Genomic DNA, 17,550 nt, shown 5'->3' with positions numbered 1-17,550 from the left:
CTTCTCATTGGCATATATATGTGTTGAGAGTTAGGAAATATCTGCTTAAATGTCTGCCACTGCTAATCAACCGTCCCATACTTTAATTTTTTTTCCCAGTCCACTTTGGCCAACTCTGCCCTCATACCTTTGTAGTCTCCTTTATTTAAGTTTAGGACATTGTTTTGAGAAGCAAATTTCGCAGCCTCCAACTGAATTGTAAATTCAACGATGTTATGGTCACTCATTTCTAGAGGATCTTATACCAAGAAGTAATTTATTAATCTTACCTAATTACACATTCCTTTGATATAATGGACGGTTACACTGGTATAGTTACCACACCATTGGAAATGTAGCCTGGTCATATACCTGCGGACGCCCCTACTTCTACCATTCACGATATGTATTTTACTATGACATGTGATTAGTTGGCACTGTGGGTCTTGTCTTTGCATAGGACGTGTTTCTGAATCTGGAGCGGGAAAATTCTTACCGCTTCCGTGTACTATCCACTTCCATTTGGAACATACTGTGCCTGATTAGGAGGGGCTATTACATCGGGCACCCATTCAACCTCATTCAACTGAAATGGACGAATCTGGTTCACCACGTTCATAATCATTTTGTGTCATCTCAGTGACCTGCTGGTTCGCTGAAAAAGCTTAATCGGGTTTCATTCTCATTTGTAACCGGCCTGCTTATACTGTGCGACCTGCTTCATCAAGGATATTATTCAGTCTATTGTACTGGGTTTCAAATACTCCCACCTTGCGTAGTTTTGTTCCGTGGGAAGAAAAGCAATGTCTGAGGAGGAAACACAAAATCTGCAAAAGGACATTAACAGGCGATGTGAGTGGACAAACATTTGGCAGATGGAGTACAATGTTGGAAAGTGTGAGATCATGCACTTTGGCAGAAAAAAATCAAAGAGCAATTTATTATTTAAATGAAGAATGATTGCAAAGTGCTGCAGTACAGTGGGACTTGGGGATACTTGTGCATGAAACACAAGATATTATTATGCAGGTACAGCAAGTGATCAGGAAGACCAATGGAATATTGTCCTTTATTGCAAAGGGGATGGGGTATAAAAGCATGGAATTCTTGCTACAGTTATACAGGTTATTGGTGAGGCCACACCTGTAATACTGCGTGCAGTTTTGGTTTACATATTTACGAAACGATATACTTGCTTTGGAGGCAGTTCAGCGAAGGTACACTACGTTGATTCTGGAGATGAAGGGAAACCTATCATGAAAGGTTGAGTAGATTGGGCATCTACTCATCAGGATTCAGAAGATTGAGCGGTGATCTTATCGAAACGTATAAAATTATGAGAGTTCTTGACAAGGTGTATGCAGAGGCAATATTTCCACTGATGGGCGAGATTAGAACTAGGGGGTGTAAATTTATAATAAGGGGTTGTCCATTTTCAACTGAGATGAAGAGAAATTTATTTTCTCAGACGGTTGCAAATCTGTAGAATTCGCTGACTCAGAGAGCTGTGGAACCTGGGATATTGAATTACTTTTACACAGAGATAGACAGTTTCTTAACCGATAAGGCAATAAGGGGTTATTGGGAGCGGGCAGAGAAGTGGACCTGAGTCCACGATTGGATCAGCCACGATCGTATAAAATGGCGAAGCAGGCTCGAGGGGCCGTATGGCCTACACCTGCTCTTATTTCTTATGTTTTTATGTTCTTATTACCTGGCCTCCCACCTCCCGCTCCTGAGGTTTACTCGGGGCCAGAGTAATCAGTTACTGTGTTGTGCCCTCCCGAACTCCCTCAGTCACAATTCACTAACCCCTTTGAACTGAATGCCTTCCCTGACCTCTACATCACTGGAGCTGTAGTCATTCTAGAGACTGCCTTGCTTTTTTCTCCTTATGGACAGTTATTAAACCTAAATGCTTCAACTGTTCCGTTTTAGAAATTGAGGAAAGCACAATTACAATATCTACCAGAATCGTGGCGGTACCCATTTCTGATTGGTACAAACCCCATGGGATCCCTGTTTCTCTGCCCTATCCTCGCTAGTTCGTCTGATTTCCTGATCGCCTCCTAGTTGGTTCCCTCTGAGAATGCTTTTCTGTTATGTAAATAATAATCTTCACCCTCTTTTCTTATAGCTTCCAAATTGGTTGCCAGCTTTCCACACAGGAATCACAGGTGAACATCGCAAATTCCACACATTCTTCCCGATGGTCACCTACTTCAAATAAAATAAGCAGCGAATCAATTGTGACAATGCTTACGAGCACAAGGGGTTAATTTGTCAACTCATAAAAATCCTTCTCCCTCGTCGGGAATATGTTTACTCAATATTAAGAAACTTTCATTTAATAACGTCCAATATCTCTAAAATTACATTCAGCAATTCAAAAGCTGTTCCGTACTGAATTAAAACAGAGTTCACAGCTGCTTGTGAAAAAGTTATCTTCCTTTTTTTTGCATTTCCAATGCTGCCAAGTGCAGACATCATCAATCAGAGAAAGCTGCAGGCACACGTCTCGCAGCATTTCAAGTTTTAAAAAAAAACTTTTGCTTGTACAAAGTTTCTGCGCTTTTAAATTTGCAAAGAACCTGACCAATTCAATTCAGCAAGTAAAACATTAGACATCATGAGTATCATTACTACAAACATTAATTAAGGCAACTCAACACACAAAAATGTCATTCCTCTCCCTGCTCCCCCCGAGTCACATATTGAAATTGGCCAGAAATTTTTAAAATCCCAATTGTTCATGTGATTGCCTCATGTCCAGAGCTAAATGCTTTCACAAAGTTTCAACCAACCAGACTTTCAGCGCGGCCATAATAAAATGTTGGTTTTACAGATTAATTAACCTCCATTTAATGCAGACCAATGACTTAAACTAACCAGTGTCACTTGACAAAGAAGGAGGAGCCACAGCCAATCTGAAAGAAGCTGTCACACATTTTTTTTTAAGATTAACATTTACACTGGAAGCATCAAAAGAAAACCTTTCCAACAGTTGAAACGAGATATGATCCGCATTTCACTATTTATCCATTTTTCCATCAGACAAGATTCAAATTTGAATGCTTGAAGCCAGCTAGCATTCCATTCTGCTACTTGTCCCCTGACTCCATATGTTCTGATCTTGTTCATTCGTCTATCACGAGGGAAGATATCCGCTCTGATTCTACCCTGTCAAGCCGCCTCAGAATCTTATACGTTTCAATAACACCACCTCTCATTCTTTCATACTTCAATGAGTATAGGCCCATTCTGATCAATATTTCTTCATAAGACAACACTTTCATCTCAGTAATCAACCTCGTGAACTTCCTCTGAACTGCGTCCAATTCAAATATATCTCTCCTTATATAAGGAGACCAAAACTGTACGCAGTACTAAGGTTTAGTCTCATCAACGCCCTATACAATTGTAGCAGGACTTTCCTACTTTAATAATTCACCTCCCTTGCAGAAAAGACCAACCTTCCATGATTTTTTAAATGCAGGTCACCATTTTGTTTAAGATATTGAAACACATTTTGTTTAAGATATTGAGACATTTATGTTTAAGATATTGAGACTCATTTTGTTTAAAATACAGATCCATAATTTTGTTTAATATATTAAGTCTCACTGTTTTTAAGGTACTGATGCGTCATTTTTTTGAAGATACTGAACCTCATTGTGTTTAAGATATTGGCCACCATTTTGTTTAAGCTACTGATCGGACATTTTGATTAAGATACTGAGCTTCGTTTAAGTTACAATAATCTGACACTAATTTTCATTCATGCAGCTGTTTCCGGTAGATTTTTGCTAAATCATGTCTCAGCTCAGTAAAATTGGCCTTTCCGCAGTTGAGAACTTTTTCTCCTGGTCTAACTTTTTCTGTCCGTTAACTATTCTAAATCTAACTGAATTATGGTCACTACAACACAATGCTCTCCCACTGATAACCCTTCTACCTGCCCAGTTTCCTTCCCTAAACCGAGTTTTACCACTGCAGGTTATTTTATTGAGTTCGGTACTTACTGGTTAAAAAGTTCTCCTGAGTGCATTTTAAGAATTAGACGCCCTCTATAACTTTTACTCTTACACTGTCCAAGTTAATATTAGGATACCAAAAAAACCCTGCTGTTAATCACCTATTGTTTTTAACCTCTCAAAGTTTGCCTAAGTATTTCACCCCATCTTCCTGTGAATAGTTGGGGTTCTACTGTACACTCCAGCAATGTGATTGTCCATTATTTATTCTTCAGCTCACTATATACGACCTCATTTAACGATCGTTCCAACACAGAGGCCTTCCTCACATCTGGTATTGATATTTATCCAGGATTGTGACCCTTCCTTTTTTCTCCACTCTCTATCTAATCTGTAAACCTTGTAACGATTAACGTTGCCCTGTCATTCCTTCCTTTCTTTCAGCTAGGTTTCAGTAATAGCAATGATGTAATAACATAATGTTAAACTTCCAGCTGTCTATCTCTGCCCTATGGTCATTTGCATTACTCACCAGACGCCTTGCATTGAAGTATATATTATTAAGCACTTCCAAATATTTGTTAGCTATTCTCCAGCTTTTGTTTACTCTGCTGTCCAAACTCACTTGCTAATTTACAGCCTTCCATTTCCAACGTTGCTACTCTCCGTTAAGAATCTATGCTCAGGTTCCCATCCCGCACCAAACTATTTAAAATCCTGCCAATCGCACGACCAAACGCCCCCACAAGGATATGCGTCCCAGCCCAGTTGAGATTGGGGATTATTTGTTTCACCAAACCAGAGTTCGAGTTTCCAGTCTGATTAGTGCCATTTCCCCTTTGATGTGTGAAGAATCTTATGCAGCAATTGAAGTGCTAAAAAGTGGATTTCGATACTACAAATCGTGCTTGATGCAAATAGCTTTTAACTGGAAGATAAGCATATGACGAAAAAAATGGAAAGACATGTTGATGGGTTTAGATGTTGAAGGGTAGGAGTAGGATGGATCGTGTTGATCTGACACGTGGCCTGTACCTGTTCGAGTTGCTTCTGAACTGTAAGTACATTTTAATTTATAATAATGTTTTATAAAAGGTTATTATTCACTTGATTATGCCACTGGAGAGCCCGTTTGTGACTCAGCGTCGGATAATCTACCTAATATAATAAATCGTGGAATAGGACAGCACCGAAATTTGGGCTGGATAGTTCAGAGAGCAAACCAGTTTGTAACACTCCCCAGAGCTTTCCAGATAAACCTGAAAAATTATCTACTTCAAGTATTTATGCAATTACCTTTTTAAGGCTATTATTGAATCCACCACTCTATCTGGCAGTGTATTGCACATTTTAACCAAACGTTCTGTTAAACATTCCGTCGTGGAATGATAAATGGAAAGAGCACATGGTCTGAGCTCCCATCACAACCTTAAATCTCAAATCCTTCAGCTTGAGAGATTATATTTACCGACCGAATTCCACCCGTCATTTCAATCATTAATATGTTAAAACATGCCAAAGCAACAGCTTCTGCAGGTATATAAACAGGAAGAGAGCAGCGAAAGTACATGTTGGTCACGCAGAGAATGAGTCTGGGGAATTAATAATGTGAAACAAGGAAATGGCAGAGAATATGAACAATTATTTTGCATTAGTCTTCATGTTAGAAGACATTAAGCACATTTCAAAAAATAATAATCAACGAGATATTGTGGGAAGGGATCTTTAAAAATAGATATGAATAGAGAAAATGTACTCGGTAAGCTAATGGGAATAAATGGAGATAAGTGGCGAGAGCGATATTGGATGTATTGATTGTAACATACCAACATTCTCTTGATTCGAGAGAGGTTAAGGCAAATTGGAAAACTGCAAATGTAACACCTCAATTTAAGAAAAGAGGGATAGAGAAAGCAGGAACTTATGGACCAGTTAGCCAAATATCTGCTTTTGGGAAAATGCTGGAGTCCTTTATTAAGGAGTCGTAGCAGGACAATTAGAAAATCATCATGCAGTCAAGCAGAGTCAGCATGGTTTTATGAAATGAAAACCATGTTTGACAAAGTTGCTGGAGTTCATTGAGGATGTGACGAGCAGGGTGGATCAAGAGGAGCTAAAGATGACCTGTATTCGGATTTCAAGAAAGCATTCAGTAAGGTGCCAAGATTTGAACTCGCGGGGTTGCGGGTAATCTATTAGCTTGGTTAGCGGATTGGCTAATTAAAATAAGACAGATATTTGCCGAAATGTGTCATTTTCACGTTGGCAAACAATGACTAGTGTGCTGCAGCAGGAACCGGCCCTCGGTCCACAAACTATTTCTAAACTATATTATTGTCTTGGATGAAGGGACCGAGTTTAATGTTGCACATTTTCTGATGATACAAAGATAGGTGGGAAAGGAAGTTGTAAGGAGGACGCAAATAATCTGCAATGGGAGATAGCTATGTGAGTGGGTAAATATTTGGTTGATGGGGTATACTGTGGGAAAATGCGACCTTCTCCAATTGGTAGGAAAAATAGAAAAGCAAATTATGATTTAAATGGAGAATAGATTACAGACCGCTCTGGTACTGAGAAATCGATGAGTCCTTTCAAGTAGTTAGAAAAGCAAATGGAATGATGGCATTTATTGCAAGGGGATGGTGTATAAAATGTGAGGGGTTGTCAGATGAAGAGAGGTTGAGCAGGTGGGCCTATACTCTCTGGATTTTAGAAGAATGAGAGGTAATCTCATTGAAACGTATAAGATTCTGAGGGGGCTTGAGAGGGTAGAAGCTGAGAATATGTTTCCTCTCATGGGGGCATCTAGAACTCGGGGGCATGGTCTCAGGATGCGGTGTCGCCCATTTAAAATGGTATTAAGATTTTTTTCTGTCAGAGGGTCTTGAATCTTTCAGCCACAGACCCTCTCTGCCCCAGAGAGCTCTGGAGCCTGGGTCATTAAATACATTTACGGTGGAAATAGGTAGATTTTTGAAGGATAAGGGAGTAACGTGTTATGTGGAGAAAGCAAGGAATTGGAGTTGAGGCCGAGATCAGATCAGCCATAATGTTACTGAAAGGTGGAGCAGGCTCGAAGTGCCAGATTACCTATTTCTTCTCCTATTTATTATGTTCTTATGTTCAATAGGTTGGATTGTTAGTTTAATTGCTTGCGCAAAAAAGAACAGAATGCGTTTCATTCGGGAAGTAGTCAGAGAGTGAGAGGCCGAGAGAGAGCAAGAGCAGGATAGAGTGAACGGGAAAAACTGACGTAGAGAGAAAGAGAGAGAGAGAGAGCGAGACAGGGGAGAGAGTAAAAGGGACACTATTGTTGGTATCACAGACCATTGGAAGAATGCGAAGAGTGCGTCATGAAATAAAATTGAGTTTTACTGCTGGAAATTATTCACTTCTTCTCATCATTTAATATATTTAATAATTAGAGCGAAGGCATATTTCACCGCATTCTTCAGCTGCTCTCTGAACTTAGTCTGGGTCACAGCATAAATACAAGTGTTCGTGCAGCAACTCAGGAGCTGAAGCATGAATCCCATTTCCCAAACATAGAAAGGAATGCGTACAGGTAGACATTTGAAACTGCAGGCCGGACGCAGTATGGAGCACAGCATGAACACCGCCCATAACAGTATGAAATTGGATGAGATCATCAAAAGTAAAATTATGGATTTCCTTCTGCCGTTCATCTCTGGGTCTCGAGTACTCTCTGCACTTCTGGGACCTCGGAGTCTTTGCCGGGCTCTGCTGGCCACTAAAATGTATCTGACGGTGACAGCATTGATCAGCAGAACGAGAATAAATGGGATCCCTGGGGTTAAAATATATTGAATGAACTCGATTGTTCCCCACACCCGTGAAAGTGCAACATGGATAGTCACATAACAAAACCAACTGCTTTCTAAAAGCGTGTACTGAGATGTAAACATAAAATACCAGGGGATGTTCTTTAAACCACTCAGCACAGTCACTGTTCCCAGAACCACAGCTGCCATTCTCTCGGTGCAATATTTGGTTTTCAACGTCTGGCAGCAAATGGCCACAAATCGATCAAAGGAGAAAGTGACGGTAAACCAGACAGAACAATCTGTGGCTGCATAAAGCAGGACTGCGTGGATATTACACACGGGGATGGTCAGCACAATGTACATACGATGAATAATTGGAATCTGCCTGAGTATCAGGTCAGTAATAATGACCAGGAGATCCGCCGCTGCCATGGCCACCAAATATCGAGTGACACATTTGGAGAGACCGCACTTTCCCCGAGACAAGATCACAATCGTCACTGCGTTAACTTTGAGGAAGAGAAATAAAGAGACACATTAGCACGGCAGGATGAAAACAAAATAAGCAGTTCGATGTAGTTAATGGTGAAATATCTAAACTTGTTACTGCTTCCATTAATAACATTTCAAAGTAACGGGATCTGCAGCCAAGATTTATAATTATGCTATATAACTGGCAGATCATTAATAAATTGTGAACTGAATCCTGGAACTGGATGCTATAATACAAGAGTAATCGGCGGCGCAAAATAAATCATCAAATGCTCGATGTGATCGGATGAGAGGGTCTGTGACCGGGAGTTAGAGTCTGTGACCCGGTGAGGTGGTCCGTGACTGTGAACGTGAGAGAGGGTATGTGACATTGAGAGAGGATCTGCAACCGGAACAAGGGGTCTATGACTGGGAAAGAGGGTCTGTAGCCGGGAGAGAGGATCTGTGAACGAGATGGACGGTCTGTGACTGCAAGCGAGGGTTTTTGGGAGAGAGGGGGTCTGTGACCGTGGAAGAGCATCTGTAACCGGAATAAAGGGTCTGTGACGGAGAGAGAGTCTTTGTGATCGGGAGAGAGGGTTGGTGACCGGGAGAGAGGATCTGTGACTGGGGCGAAGGTTATGTGACCCTGCGAGAGGATCTGTGACTGGGAGAGAAATTCTGTGAATGGGAGAGAGGGTCTGTGACAGAGAGTGCGTCTGTGACCGGGGGAAAGGGTCTGTGACCGGGACAGAGAGTCTTTGACATGGAGAGAGGATCTGTAACTGGGAGAGTGGATTTGTGACCGGGAGTGAGGCTCTGTGAGCGGGAGAAAGGCTCTGTGACATGGATAGAGGATCTGTGACTGGGAGAGAGAGTCTATGAGCGGGAGAAATCATCTGTGACATGCAGAGAGGGTCTGTTACATGGAGAGTGTGTCGGTGACCGTGAGTTTGGGTCTGTGACCGGGAGAGAGTGTCTGTAACTGGGAGAGACGGTGTATGACCGGGACAGAAGGTCTGCAACCGGGAGAGACGGTGTGTGAACGGGAGAGAGGGTCTGTCAACGGGATAGAGGGTCTGTGACTGGGAGACATGCATTGTGATCGGGAGAGAGGCTCTATGACCGCGAGAGAGGTGCTAAGACCGGGAGAGAGGGTCTGAGAGCGGGAGAGAGGGTCTGTGAGCGGGTGAGAGTGTCTGTGTTTGGGAGAGAAGGTCTGTGACTGAGAGAGTGTGTCTGAGAGCGGAAGAGAGTGTCTGTGAGCGGGGGAAGCCGGTCTGTGACCGGGAGAACGGTCTGTGATTGGAAGAGATGGTCTGTGGCCAAGAGAGAGGGTCTGAGAGCTGGAGCGAGTGTCTGTGACCGGAAGGGAGACTCTTTGAGCGGGAGAGAGGGTCTGTGACCGGGAGAGAGGGTCTGTCACAGGGAGAGAGGGTCTGTGATCGGGAGAGTGGGTCTGTGAGCGGGAGAGAGGGACTGTGACCGGGATAGATGGTCTGTGAGTGGAAGAGAGATTCTGTGACTGGGAGCGAGCGTCTGTGTCAAGGATAGAGGTTCTGTGACATGCAGCGAAGGTCTGTGACTTGAATAGAGGGCCTATGACATTGAGAGAGGGTCCGTGACCGGGAGTGATGCTCCCTGACCGGGATAGACGTCTGTGACCGCGAGAGACTGTCTGTGAGCGGAAGAGAGGGTCTTTGAAATGGAGAGAGGGTCTGTGAAATGGAGAGATGGTCTGTGAGCGGGAGAGAGGATCTGTGACCGAGACAGAGGGTCTCTGACTGGGAGAGTGGGTCTGTGACGGGACGAGATGGTCTGTGAGCGGGAGAGTGGTTCTGTGACCGAAAGATAGGGTCTACTGGGAGAGAGAGTCTGTGACTGGAAGAGAGGCTCTATGTCTGGAAGGGACGGTCTGTGACCGGGAGAAAGGGTCTGTGACCAGGGGAGACTTTCTTTAACTGAGAGGGACCGCCTGTGAATAGGAGAGAGGGTCTGTGACCGAGTGAGGGGGTCTGTTATTGGGAGGGAGGGTCTGCGAACGGGAAGAGATTGTGAGAACGGGTGAGAGGGTCTGTGACTGAGAGAGAAGGTCTGTTATTGGGAGAGAGGGTCTATGACCGGGAGAGAGTGTCTGTGAGCGGCTGGGGGTCTCTGTGACTGAGAGCGTGGGTCCGTGACCGGGAGAGAGGGTCCGTTATTGGGAGAGAGTGTCTGAGAATGGGAGAGAGGGTATGCGAGCGGGAAATTGGGTCTGTGACTGGGAGAGAAGGTCTGTGAGCGGGAGAGAGGGTATCTGACGGGGAGAGAAGGTGTATGATTGGGAGAGCGTGTCAGTGACCGAGAGAGAGGATCTGTGACCGGGAGAGAGGGTCTCTGACCGGAGAGACTTTCTGTGAGGGGGAGAGTGTGGCTATGACTGGGAGAGAGGGTTTGTGAGCGGGGGAGAGGGTCTGTGATTGGGAGAATGGGTCTATGACATGGACAGCGGGTCTGTGACATGGAGAGTGGATCTGTGACAGGGAGAGAGGCTCTCTGAACGGGTGAAAGCGTCTGTGAACGTGAGAGAGGGTTTGAGGCTGGGAGAGAGGGTCTGTGACTGGGACAGAGGGTCCGTGGGAGGGAGAGAGGGTCTTTGACCGGGAGAGGGGGTCTGTGACTGGGAGAGCGGACCTGTGACCGGGAGAGAAAATCTGTGACTGAGGACAAGGTCTCTGACTGGGAGAGAGTGTCTGTGAGCAGGTGAGAGGGTTTGTGATTGGGACAGAGGGCTCTTGACCGGGAGAGACAGTCTGTCACACGGAGAGAGGGTCTGCAATCTGGAGGGAGGTTCTTTGAGTGAGAGAGTGGGTCGGTGACCGGGATAGACGTCTGTGACCGGGAGTGAGTGTCTGTTACGGCGAGAGCTCTGAGACCGGGGAAAAGGGTCCATGACCGGGAGAGAGGATGTGTGAATGGGAGAGTGTCTGTGAACTGGAGAGAGGATCTGTGACAGGGAGAGAGGCTCTCTGACCGGGAGAGAGTGTCTGTGAGCGGACGAGAGGGTCTGCGAAAAGAAGAATGGGTCTGTGACTTGCGAAGAGGGTCTTGACATGGAGAGAGGGTCGGTGAGCGGGAGAGAGGAACTGTGACTGAGACAGAGGGTCTGTGACTGGGACATTGGGTCTGTGGCGGGGAGAGAATGTCTGTGACAAGGAGAGACTTTCTGTGACTGAGAGGGACGGTCTGTGAACGGGAGAAAGGGTCTGTGACCGGGAGAGAGGCTCTGTTATTGGGAGAGAGGGCCTGTGACCGAGAGAGAGGGTGCGAGAGCGGGTGAGAGGGTCTGTGACTGGGATGAGAGGGTCTGTTATTGGGAGAGAGGATCTGTGACCGGGAGAGAGTGTCTGTGAGCGGCTGGTAGTCTCTGGGACTGGGAGCGAGGGTCCTTGACCGGGAGAGAGAGTCCGTTATTGGGAAAGATTGTCTGTGAATGGGAGAGAGGGTATGAGAGCGGGAAATTGGGTCTGTGACTGAGACAGAAGGTCTGTGAGCGGGAGAAATGGTATCTGACTGGGAGAGAAGGTGTGTGACAGGGAGAGCTTGTCCGTGACCGAGAGAGAGGGTCTGTGACCGGGAGAGAACGTCTGTGACTGAGAGACTTTCTTTAAGTGGGAGAATGTGTCTATGACTGGGAGAGAGGGTCTGTGAGCGCGAGAGTGGGTCTGTGATTGGGATAGTGGGTCTGTGACATGGACAGCGGGTGTGTGACATGGAGAGAGGTTCTGTGACAGGGAGAGAGGCTCTCTGACCGGGAGAAAGCGTCTGTGAACGTGAGAGAGGGTTTGAGGCTGGGCGAGAGAGTCTGTGACTGGGAGAGAAAGTCCGTGGGAGGGGGAGACGGTCTGTAACCGGGAGAGGGGTTCTGTGACTGGGAGAGAGGGTTTGTGACTGGCAGAGAGTGCCTGTAACAGGGAGCGAAGGTCTGTGAGCGGAGGACAGGGTCTGTGACTGGCAGAGACGGCCCGGGACTGCGAGAGAGCGTCCATGACTGGGGCAAGCGTCTGTGACCAGGATAGAGGGTTTTGCGACATTCAGAGAAGACCTGTGACTGGGAGAGAGGGTCGTTGACATGCAGAGAGGGTCGGTGACCGGGAGTGAGAGTCTGTGACCGGGATAGACGTCTGTGACCGGGAGAGAGTGTGACAGGAGAGAGGTCAGTGACCGGGGGAAAGAATATGTGACCGGGAGAGAGGGTTTCTGAATGGGAGAGGGTCTGTGAGCGGGAAAAAGGCTCTTCGACTGGGAGAGAGAGGCTGTGACTTGGAGAGAGGGAGTGTGACTGGGAGAGAGTGTCTGTGACTGGGAGTGAGAGTCTGTGAGCGGCACAGAGGATCTGTGACAGGCAGAGAGGGTCGGTGAGCGGGAGACAGGGTCTGTGACTGGGAGAGAGAGGGTCTGTGACCACCAGAGAGGGTCTATGACCGGGAGAGATGGTCTGAGAGCAGGAGATAGGGTCTGTGACTGGGGGAGAGTATCTGTGAGCGGGAGAGAGTGTCTGTGACAGGGGGAGGAGGGGTCTGTGAGCGGGGGAGAGGGTCTGTGAGGATGTGAGAGTGTGTGTGTGATTGGGAGAGAGCGTCTTTGAGCGCGACAGAGCGTCTCTGACTGGGAGAGAGGGTCTCTGACTGGGGGAGAATATCTGTGAGCGGGAGAGAGGGCCTGGAAACGGGAGAGACTGTACGTGAGCGGAAGAGAGGGTCTGTGACTGCGAGACAAGGTCTGTGAGCGGAAGAAAGGGTCTGTGACCGTGAGAGAGGGCATGTGACTGGGGGAGAGTATCTGTGACTGGTAGAGAGGGTCTGTAATCGGTAGAGAGCCTCTGTGAACGGTAGAGTGTATCTGTGACCGAGACAGAGGGTCTGTGACTTGGAGAGTGGGTCTGTGACCTCAAGAGAGAATCGGTGAGCGGGAGAGAGTATCTGTGACCAAGACAGAGGGTCTTTGACTGAGAGAGTGGGACTGTCACCTGGAGAGAGCGTCTGTGACGGGGAGAGGCAATCTGTGTCCGGGAGAGAGGGTCAGTGAGAGGGCGAGAGGGTCGACGACTGGGAGAGAAAGTCTGTGACCGGGAGAGAGGGTCTGTGATTTTGAGGCAGGTATGTGTCCAGGAGAGAGGGTCTGTGACCGGGAGAGAGGGTTTTTTATTGGAAGAGAGAGTCTGTGACCTTGAGAGAGGATGTGAGAACGGGAGAGAGGGTCTGTGACTGCGAGGGAGGATCTGTGACCGGGAGAGGGAGTGTGAGATCGGGAGAGAGGGTGTGAGAGCGGGTGAGAGTCTGTAACCGGGAGAGAGGTTCTGTGACCGGGAGAGAGGGTGTGAAAGGGGGAGACTGTATCTAATTGGGAGAGACGATATCTGATTGGGAGAGCCGGTCTGTGACTGGCAGAGTGAGGGTGTGAGCGGGAGAGGGAATCTGTGACCGGCGGAGAGGGTCTGTGACTGGGAGAGAAAGCCTCTGTGTGCGGGAGATGGGGTCTGTTATTGGAAGAGAGGGTCTGTAACCGGGAGAGAGGGTGTGAGAGCGGCAGAAAGGGTATGTGACCTGGAGAAAGAGTGTGAGACTGGGAGAGAGTGTCTGCGACCGGGAGAGATGGTATGAGAGCGGGAAGTTCGGTCTGTGACTGGGAGAGAAGGTCTGTGAGTGGGAAATAGAGTATCTGACTGGGAGAGAAGGTGTGTGAATTGGAGAGATTGTCTGTGACTGGGAGATATGGTGTTTGACTGTGACAGAAAGTATGTGACAGGGTGCGAAGCTCTGTGAGAGGGAGAAAGGGAATCTGATTGGGAGAGAAGGTTTTTGACTAGGAGAGAGTGCCTGTGACCGATAGAGAGTGTCTGTGACCGGGAGAGAGGGTCTGTGGCCGGGAGAGACTTTCTGTGACTGGGAGGGACGGTCTTTGACCCGGGAGAGGCTCTGTGACCAGGAGAGAGTGTCCGTTATTGGGAGAAAGGATCTTTGATCAGGAGGGAGTGTGTTTGAGGGTGAGAGAGTATCTGACTGGGAGACACGGTATGTGACTGGGAGAGGCGGTCTGTGGTACTGGGAGAGTAGGTGTGTGGACGGGAGAGGGACTCTGTGACCGGGAGAGATGGTCTGTGACTCGAAGAGAGAGTCTGTGAGCGAGAGAGAGGGTCTGTGAGCGGGAGAGAGCGTCTGTGGCTGGGAGAGGTGGTGTGTGACTGGGAGAGATGGTCTCTTCCGGGAGAGAATGTCCGTGACCAGGGGAGAGGGTTTTAAATTCGGAGAGAGATACTGGGATTGGGAAAATTGTCAATACATAGGAGATATTTATTTTGGTGAACGGGATGTGGTCGTCGGTGGCGCGAGCAGCATTTATTGACTCTTCCTGGAGGCAGTGTTGAGGGATTGTGAGTCAGTTACTGGGATGCATGATTCTGTGACGCTTGAGATAGATCTTGAAAAGCCATAGCTCTGTGGGTCATTCTCCCCGTACCCGACTCTGTCTCCTTGCTCAAGAACTCCGTATGCCTGGTCGCTTGTTGCTGAGTCTAAGAATTGTAGGTCTAAGCAGCATTCTAGTGTACTTCTGAGGAAGTGGTGTCAAGTTTGACATGCTGTCTTTCCAATAAGACTTTAAACTAAGCCCCTTCTTTTCTCTCATGTGGACGGAAATATTCCCAGGACACTGATTCGATGAAGAGCAGGGAGTTTTTCCCATTGTCCAGACCAATATTTATCACTGAATCAACATTACTGTAACAGGTAATCTGGTGGTTATCTCATTGTTTGTGGGATCCTCCTGAGCACAAATAGGTTCTGCATTTCCTATATTATAATAGTAACTACACTTCAAATCGTCTTTATTTCATTCATTGTGCCTTTATCCCATCTTTCCTTCATTCTTTCCTTCCTTTCTTTAATTCCTTTCTTTCCTTACTTCCTTCCTTCTTTCCCAGAGGAAAAAGAGTGTGGATATTGTGCAGAATTGGGATTAACTCGGGTGCGGTTCCCAATGTGCTGAATGAAATTCTCGGTCGAACCGGGGACTAGAAATGAGCGAGTCTTTGGGGAGAGAAAGGGACAACTATTAAATATATCAATAAGATTATGAAACAATGCATAACACATGACAGTGCTTCAAGTTTCGCCCAAATCTGAAACATCTGATTAACAGAATGTAACACTTTGTGGAAAACTATATAAATGACTGTCAATAACAGAATCTCCAATCGAGTAACAAATAATCCTTACTTTAAATTACCTAATAATATGATATCTATGTTGTGAGAAGAATCCACACACAAGCTCTGATTTTCTCTCCCGGCAAAGATGCTCGGTTTATTTATTACTATGAACAAAGGGATAAAATGGACAATATTTAACCGTCCGTTCCTTGTACACCTGTATAAACAGAAAGCAACGTCGGCCGTGGTGCACAACAGGCGATGAATTCACATAGCTGGTTTTTCAGCATCGCCTAAAGTTCAAACTAGCTCCAGCTTGAGATTCTGCTGTTGCTTACAATGGCATCCATATAAATTACCACATTGGCGCTTGTTGAAGTTACTGACTCCAAATAGATTATGCTAACATGGAGATCTATAATTGATGGTGAGATTTAATTAAATATCTGAACACAACTAGATGAGCGCTAACCTGGACTGCTGTAATTAAAGGTGAGAATGGATTAAATATCTGAACCCAACTCGACCAGCGCTAACCTGGAGTTCTTTAACTGGCGGTAAGATTTGATGAGAATTTCAACTGATTCGGTGAAGTTGTTTAATAAAGTTATTTCACCATTCATTTTATTCCAGTGACCATCAATAATGTTCAATTACACTGAAGGGTAGCAGGAGATAGGATAGAGTCACATGAGGTTCAAAGAGATTCTCTTCTGCTTTGTCTGACGGGCACGGGGCGGTGGGATTGGGGATTCTATTGTAAAGATGCGTTTGGAAATCAAGCCATTGAAATGTAGCTGTAGACCAAATTTATTGTATCACGAATGAAGCTGCAATCCGACGCTCACCACAGAGAACACTGACCCATACACAGCAGGAGCTGTTACACAGTGAGACTGCTAAATGAGCTGGATCAGGATGGACAGTATCAAACATTCACACGGTGCATCTTAGCTTTTTCTCAGGACCAGCATTCGCTATCTATTCTACTCCAATATTTCGTCATCTAAACCCATGAACTCATCAGTCTGAAAGGATATATGTGCTCAGTGCAGACACAGACAGTGAGCTGCTTTATGAAGCTAAGCATCAGAAACCTCGCTTGTTTAGAAACTAACAAAATATGCTGGTCTTAATCAGAATATATTACATGGAGATAAGAGTGGCAGGTCATATTTCCCATTCATTATTCTCAGACCAGTACACGGGAGGAAAGGACAAAATCACAGCAAGCGATCACGGAACGTTATCAGACCCGCAGCGAGAGTGAAGCTCTGGGTGCAATTAGATTCTTGATATTGTGACATCAAGGTGAAAATACTGTAACACCGCTAGATATGGTTTACCACATGATATGGTGACTTACCAGTGACACCGAAAGCAGCCAGGATCGGATAATATATCTTTTCTATGCCACGGATGATCGCTCGTAACTGGAGCTCATGAAAGGCATCCATCTTTCCACTCTGGATAGAGCCGCTGACTCCAGTTATTAACAGCAGTGATGCTCTCAATGACAATGTGGTAGAACACACTGAATGGAGTCTCTTATTAATAGCAGAGTGAATCCCTCTCTGGCCCAATTAGATCCCATGGAGACGGGCGCTAATTACAGTCATTGAACAAACTGCTTGAGTTAACCCACGGAGACTGAAACTAATTACAGTCACTGAAACAAATGCTTCAGTTAACACCCTTCAAACTGGCACATTTTATGTAACTAAATACATTGAACTCAGTGTTACATCGATGTACAGAGAAACTGCTCACAGCCCTAAATAATACTTTAATTACTACGGGGAAGGATAAGCAAAAGCAAACCTGCAGTCTGGCCGCTCTGACTCTCATTTGTTGTCTTCCACCTTGCAATTTCCTGTGGACAGTCTTACTGCCATGTTATCAGTCACATACAATCCAATGCCCGACAACTGGCGTGAAATCCTCACGATTCACATTACCTTGTCCAACCCGACTTAGTTCAGCATCCGGTCCTGAGAACAAAACTCTTGCAAGTCACTTACAATGGAACTTGGAACTCCAAATTGCCCAACCTTGTCCATTTCAAAATATATTTCTGTAGCTGTCAATCTGCTCAACGAAACCCTCATTCACATCGATGATATCCTTGTCACACACCGTCTGCACCCTA

General features: G+C 45.9%; 1 protein-coding gene across 1 annotated transcript; it reads right to left on the bottom strand.

Moving 5' to 3' along the window:
* Nucleotides 1–7,357: 7,357 nt before the first annotated feature.
* Nucleotides 7,358–16,858, bottom strand: LOC139256889 (probable G-protein coupled receptor 139). Its single transcript, XM_070874353.1, has 2 exons — nucleotides 16,768–16,858; nucleotides 7,358–8,250 (listed from the first exon to the last, which is right to left on the bottom strand). The coding sequence occupies exons 1-2, from the start codon at nucleotides 16,856–16,858 to the stop codon at nucleotides 7,358–7,360; spliced, it is 984 nt and encodes a 327-aa protein (XP_070730454.1).
* Between the last annotated feature and the right edge of the window lie 692 nt (nucleotides 16,859–17,550).

The sequence above is a fragment of the Pristiophorus japonicus genome, unplaced genomic scaffold (genome assembly GCF_044704955.1).
Source record: "Pristiophorus japonicus isolate sPriJap1 unplaced genomic scaffold, sPriJap1.hap1 HAP1_SCAFFOLD_79, whole genome shotgun sequence".
In the NCBI taxonomy this organism is placed as follows: domain Eukaryota; kingdom Metazoa; phylum Chordata; class Chondrichthyes; family Pristiophoridae; genus Pristiophorus; species Pristiophorus japonicus.
Note: the sequence above shows the minus strand (reverse complement) of the source record. Positions and strands in the feature narration are given on the sequence as shown.

Excerpts from the sequence above, each read along its gene's own strand:
- LOC139256889 (XM_070874353.1), bottom strand. The coding sequence starts at position 16,858 with ATGGATGCCTTTCATGAGCTCCAGTTACGAGCGATCATCCGTGGCATA. Across the intron at positions 8,251-16,767 it reads GGCTGCTTTCGGTGTCACTG|TTAACGCAGTGACGATTGTG; the intron begins GTAAGTCACCAT and ends TCTTCCTCAAAG.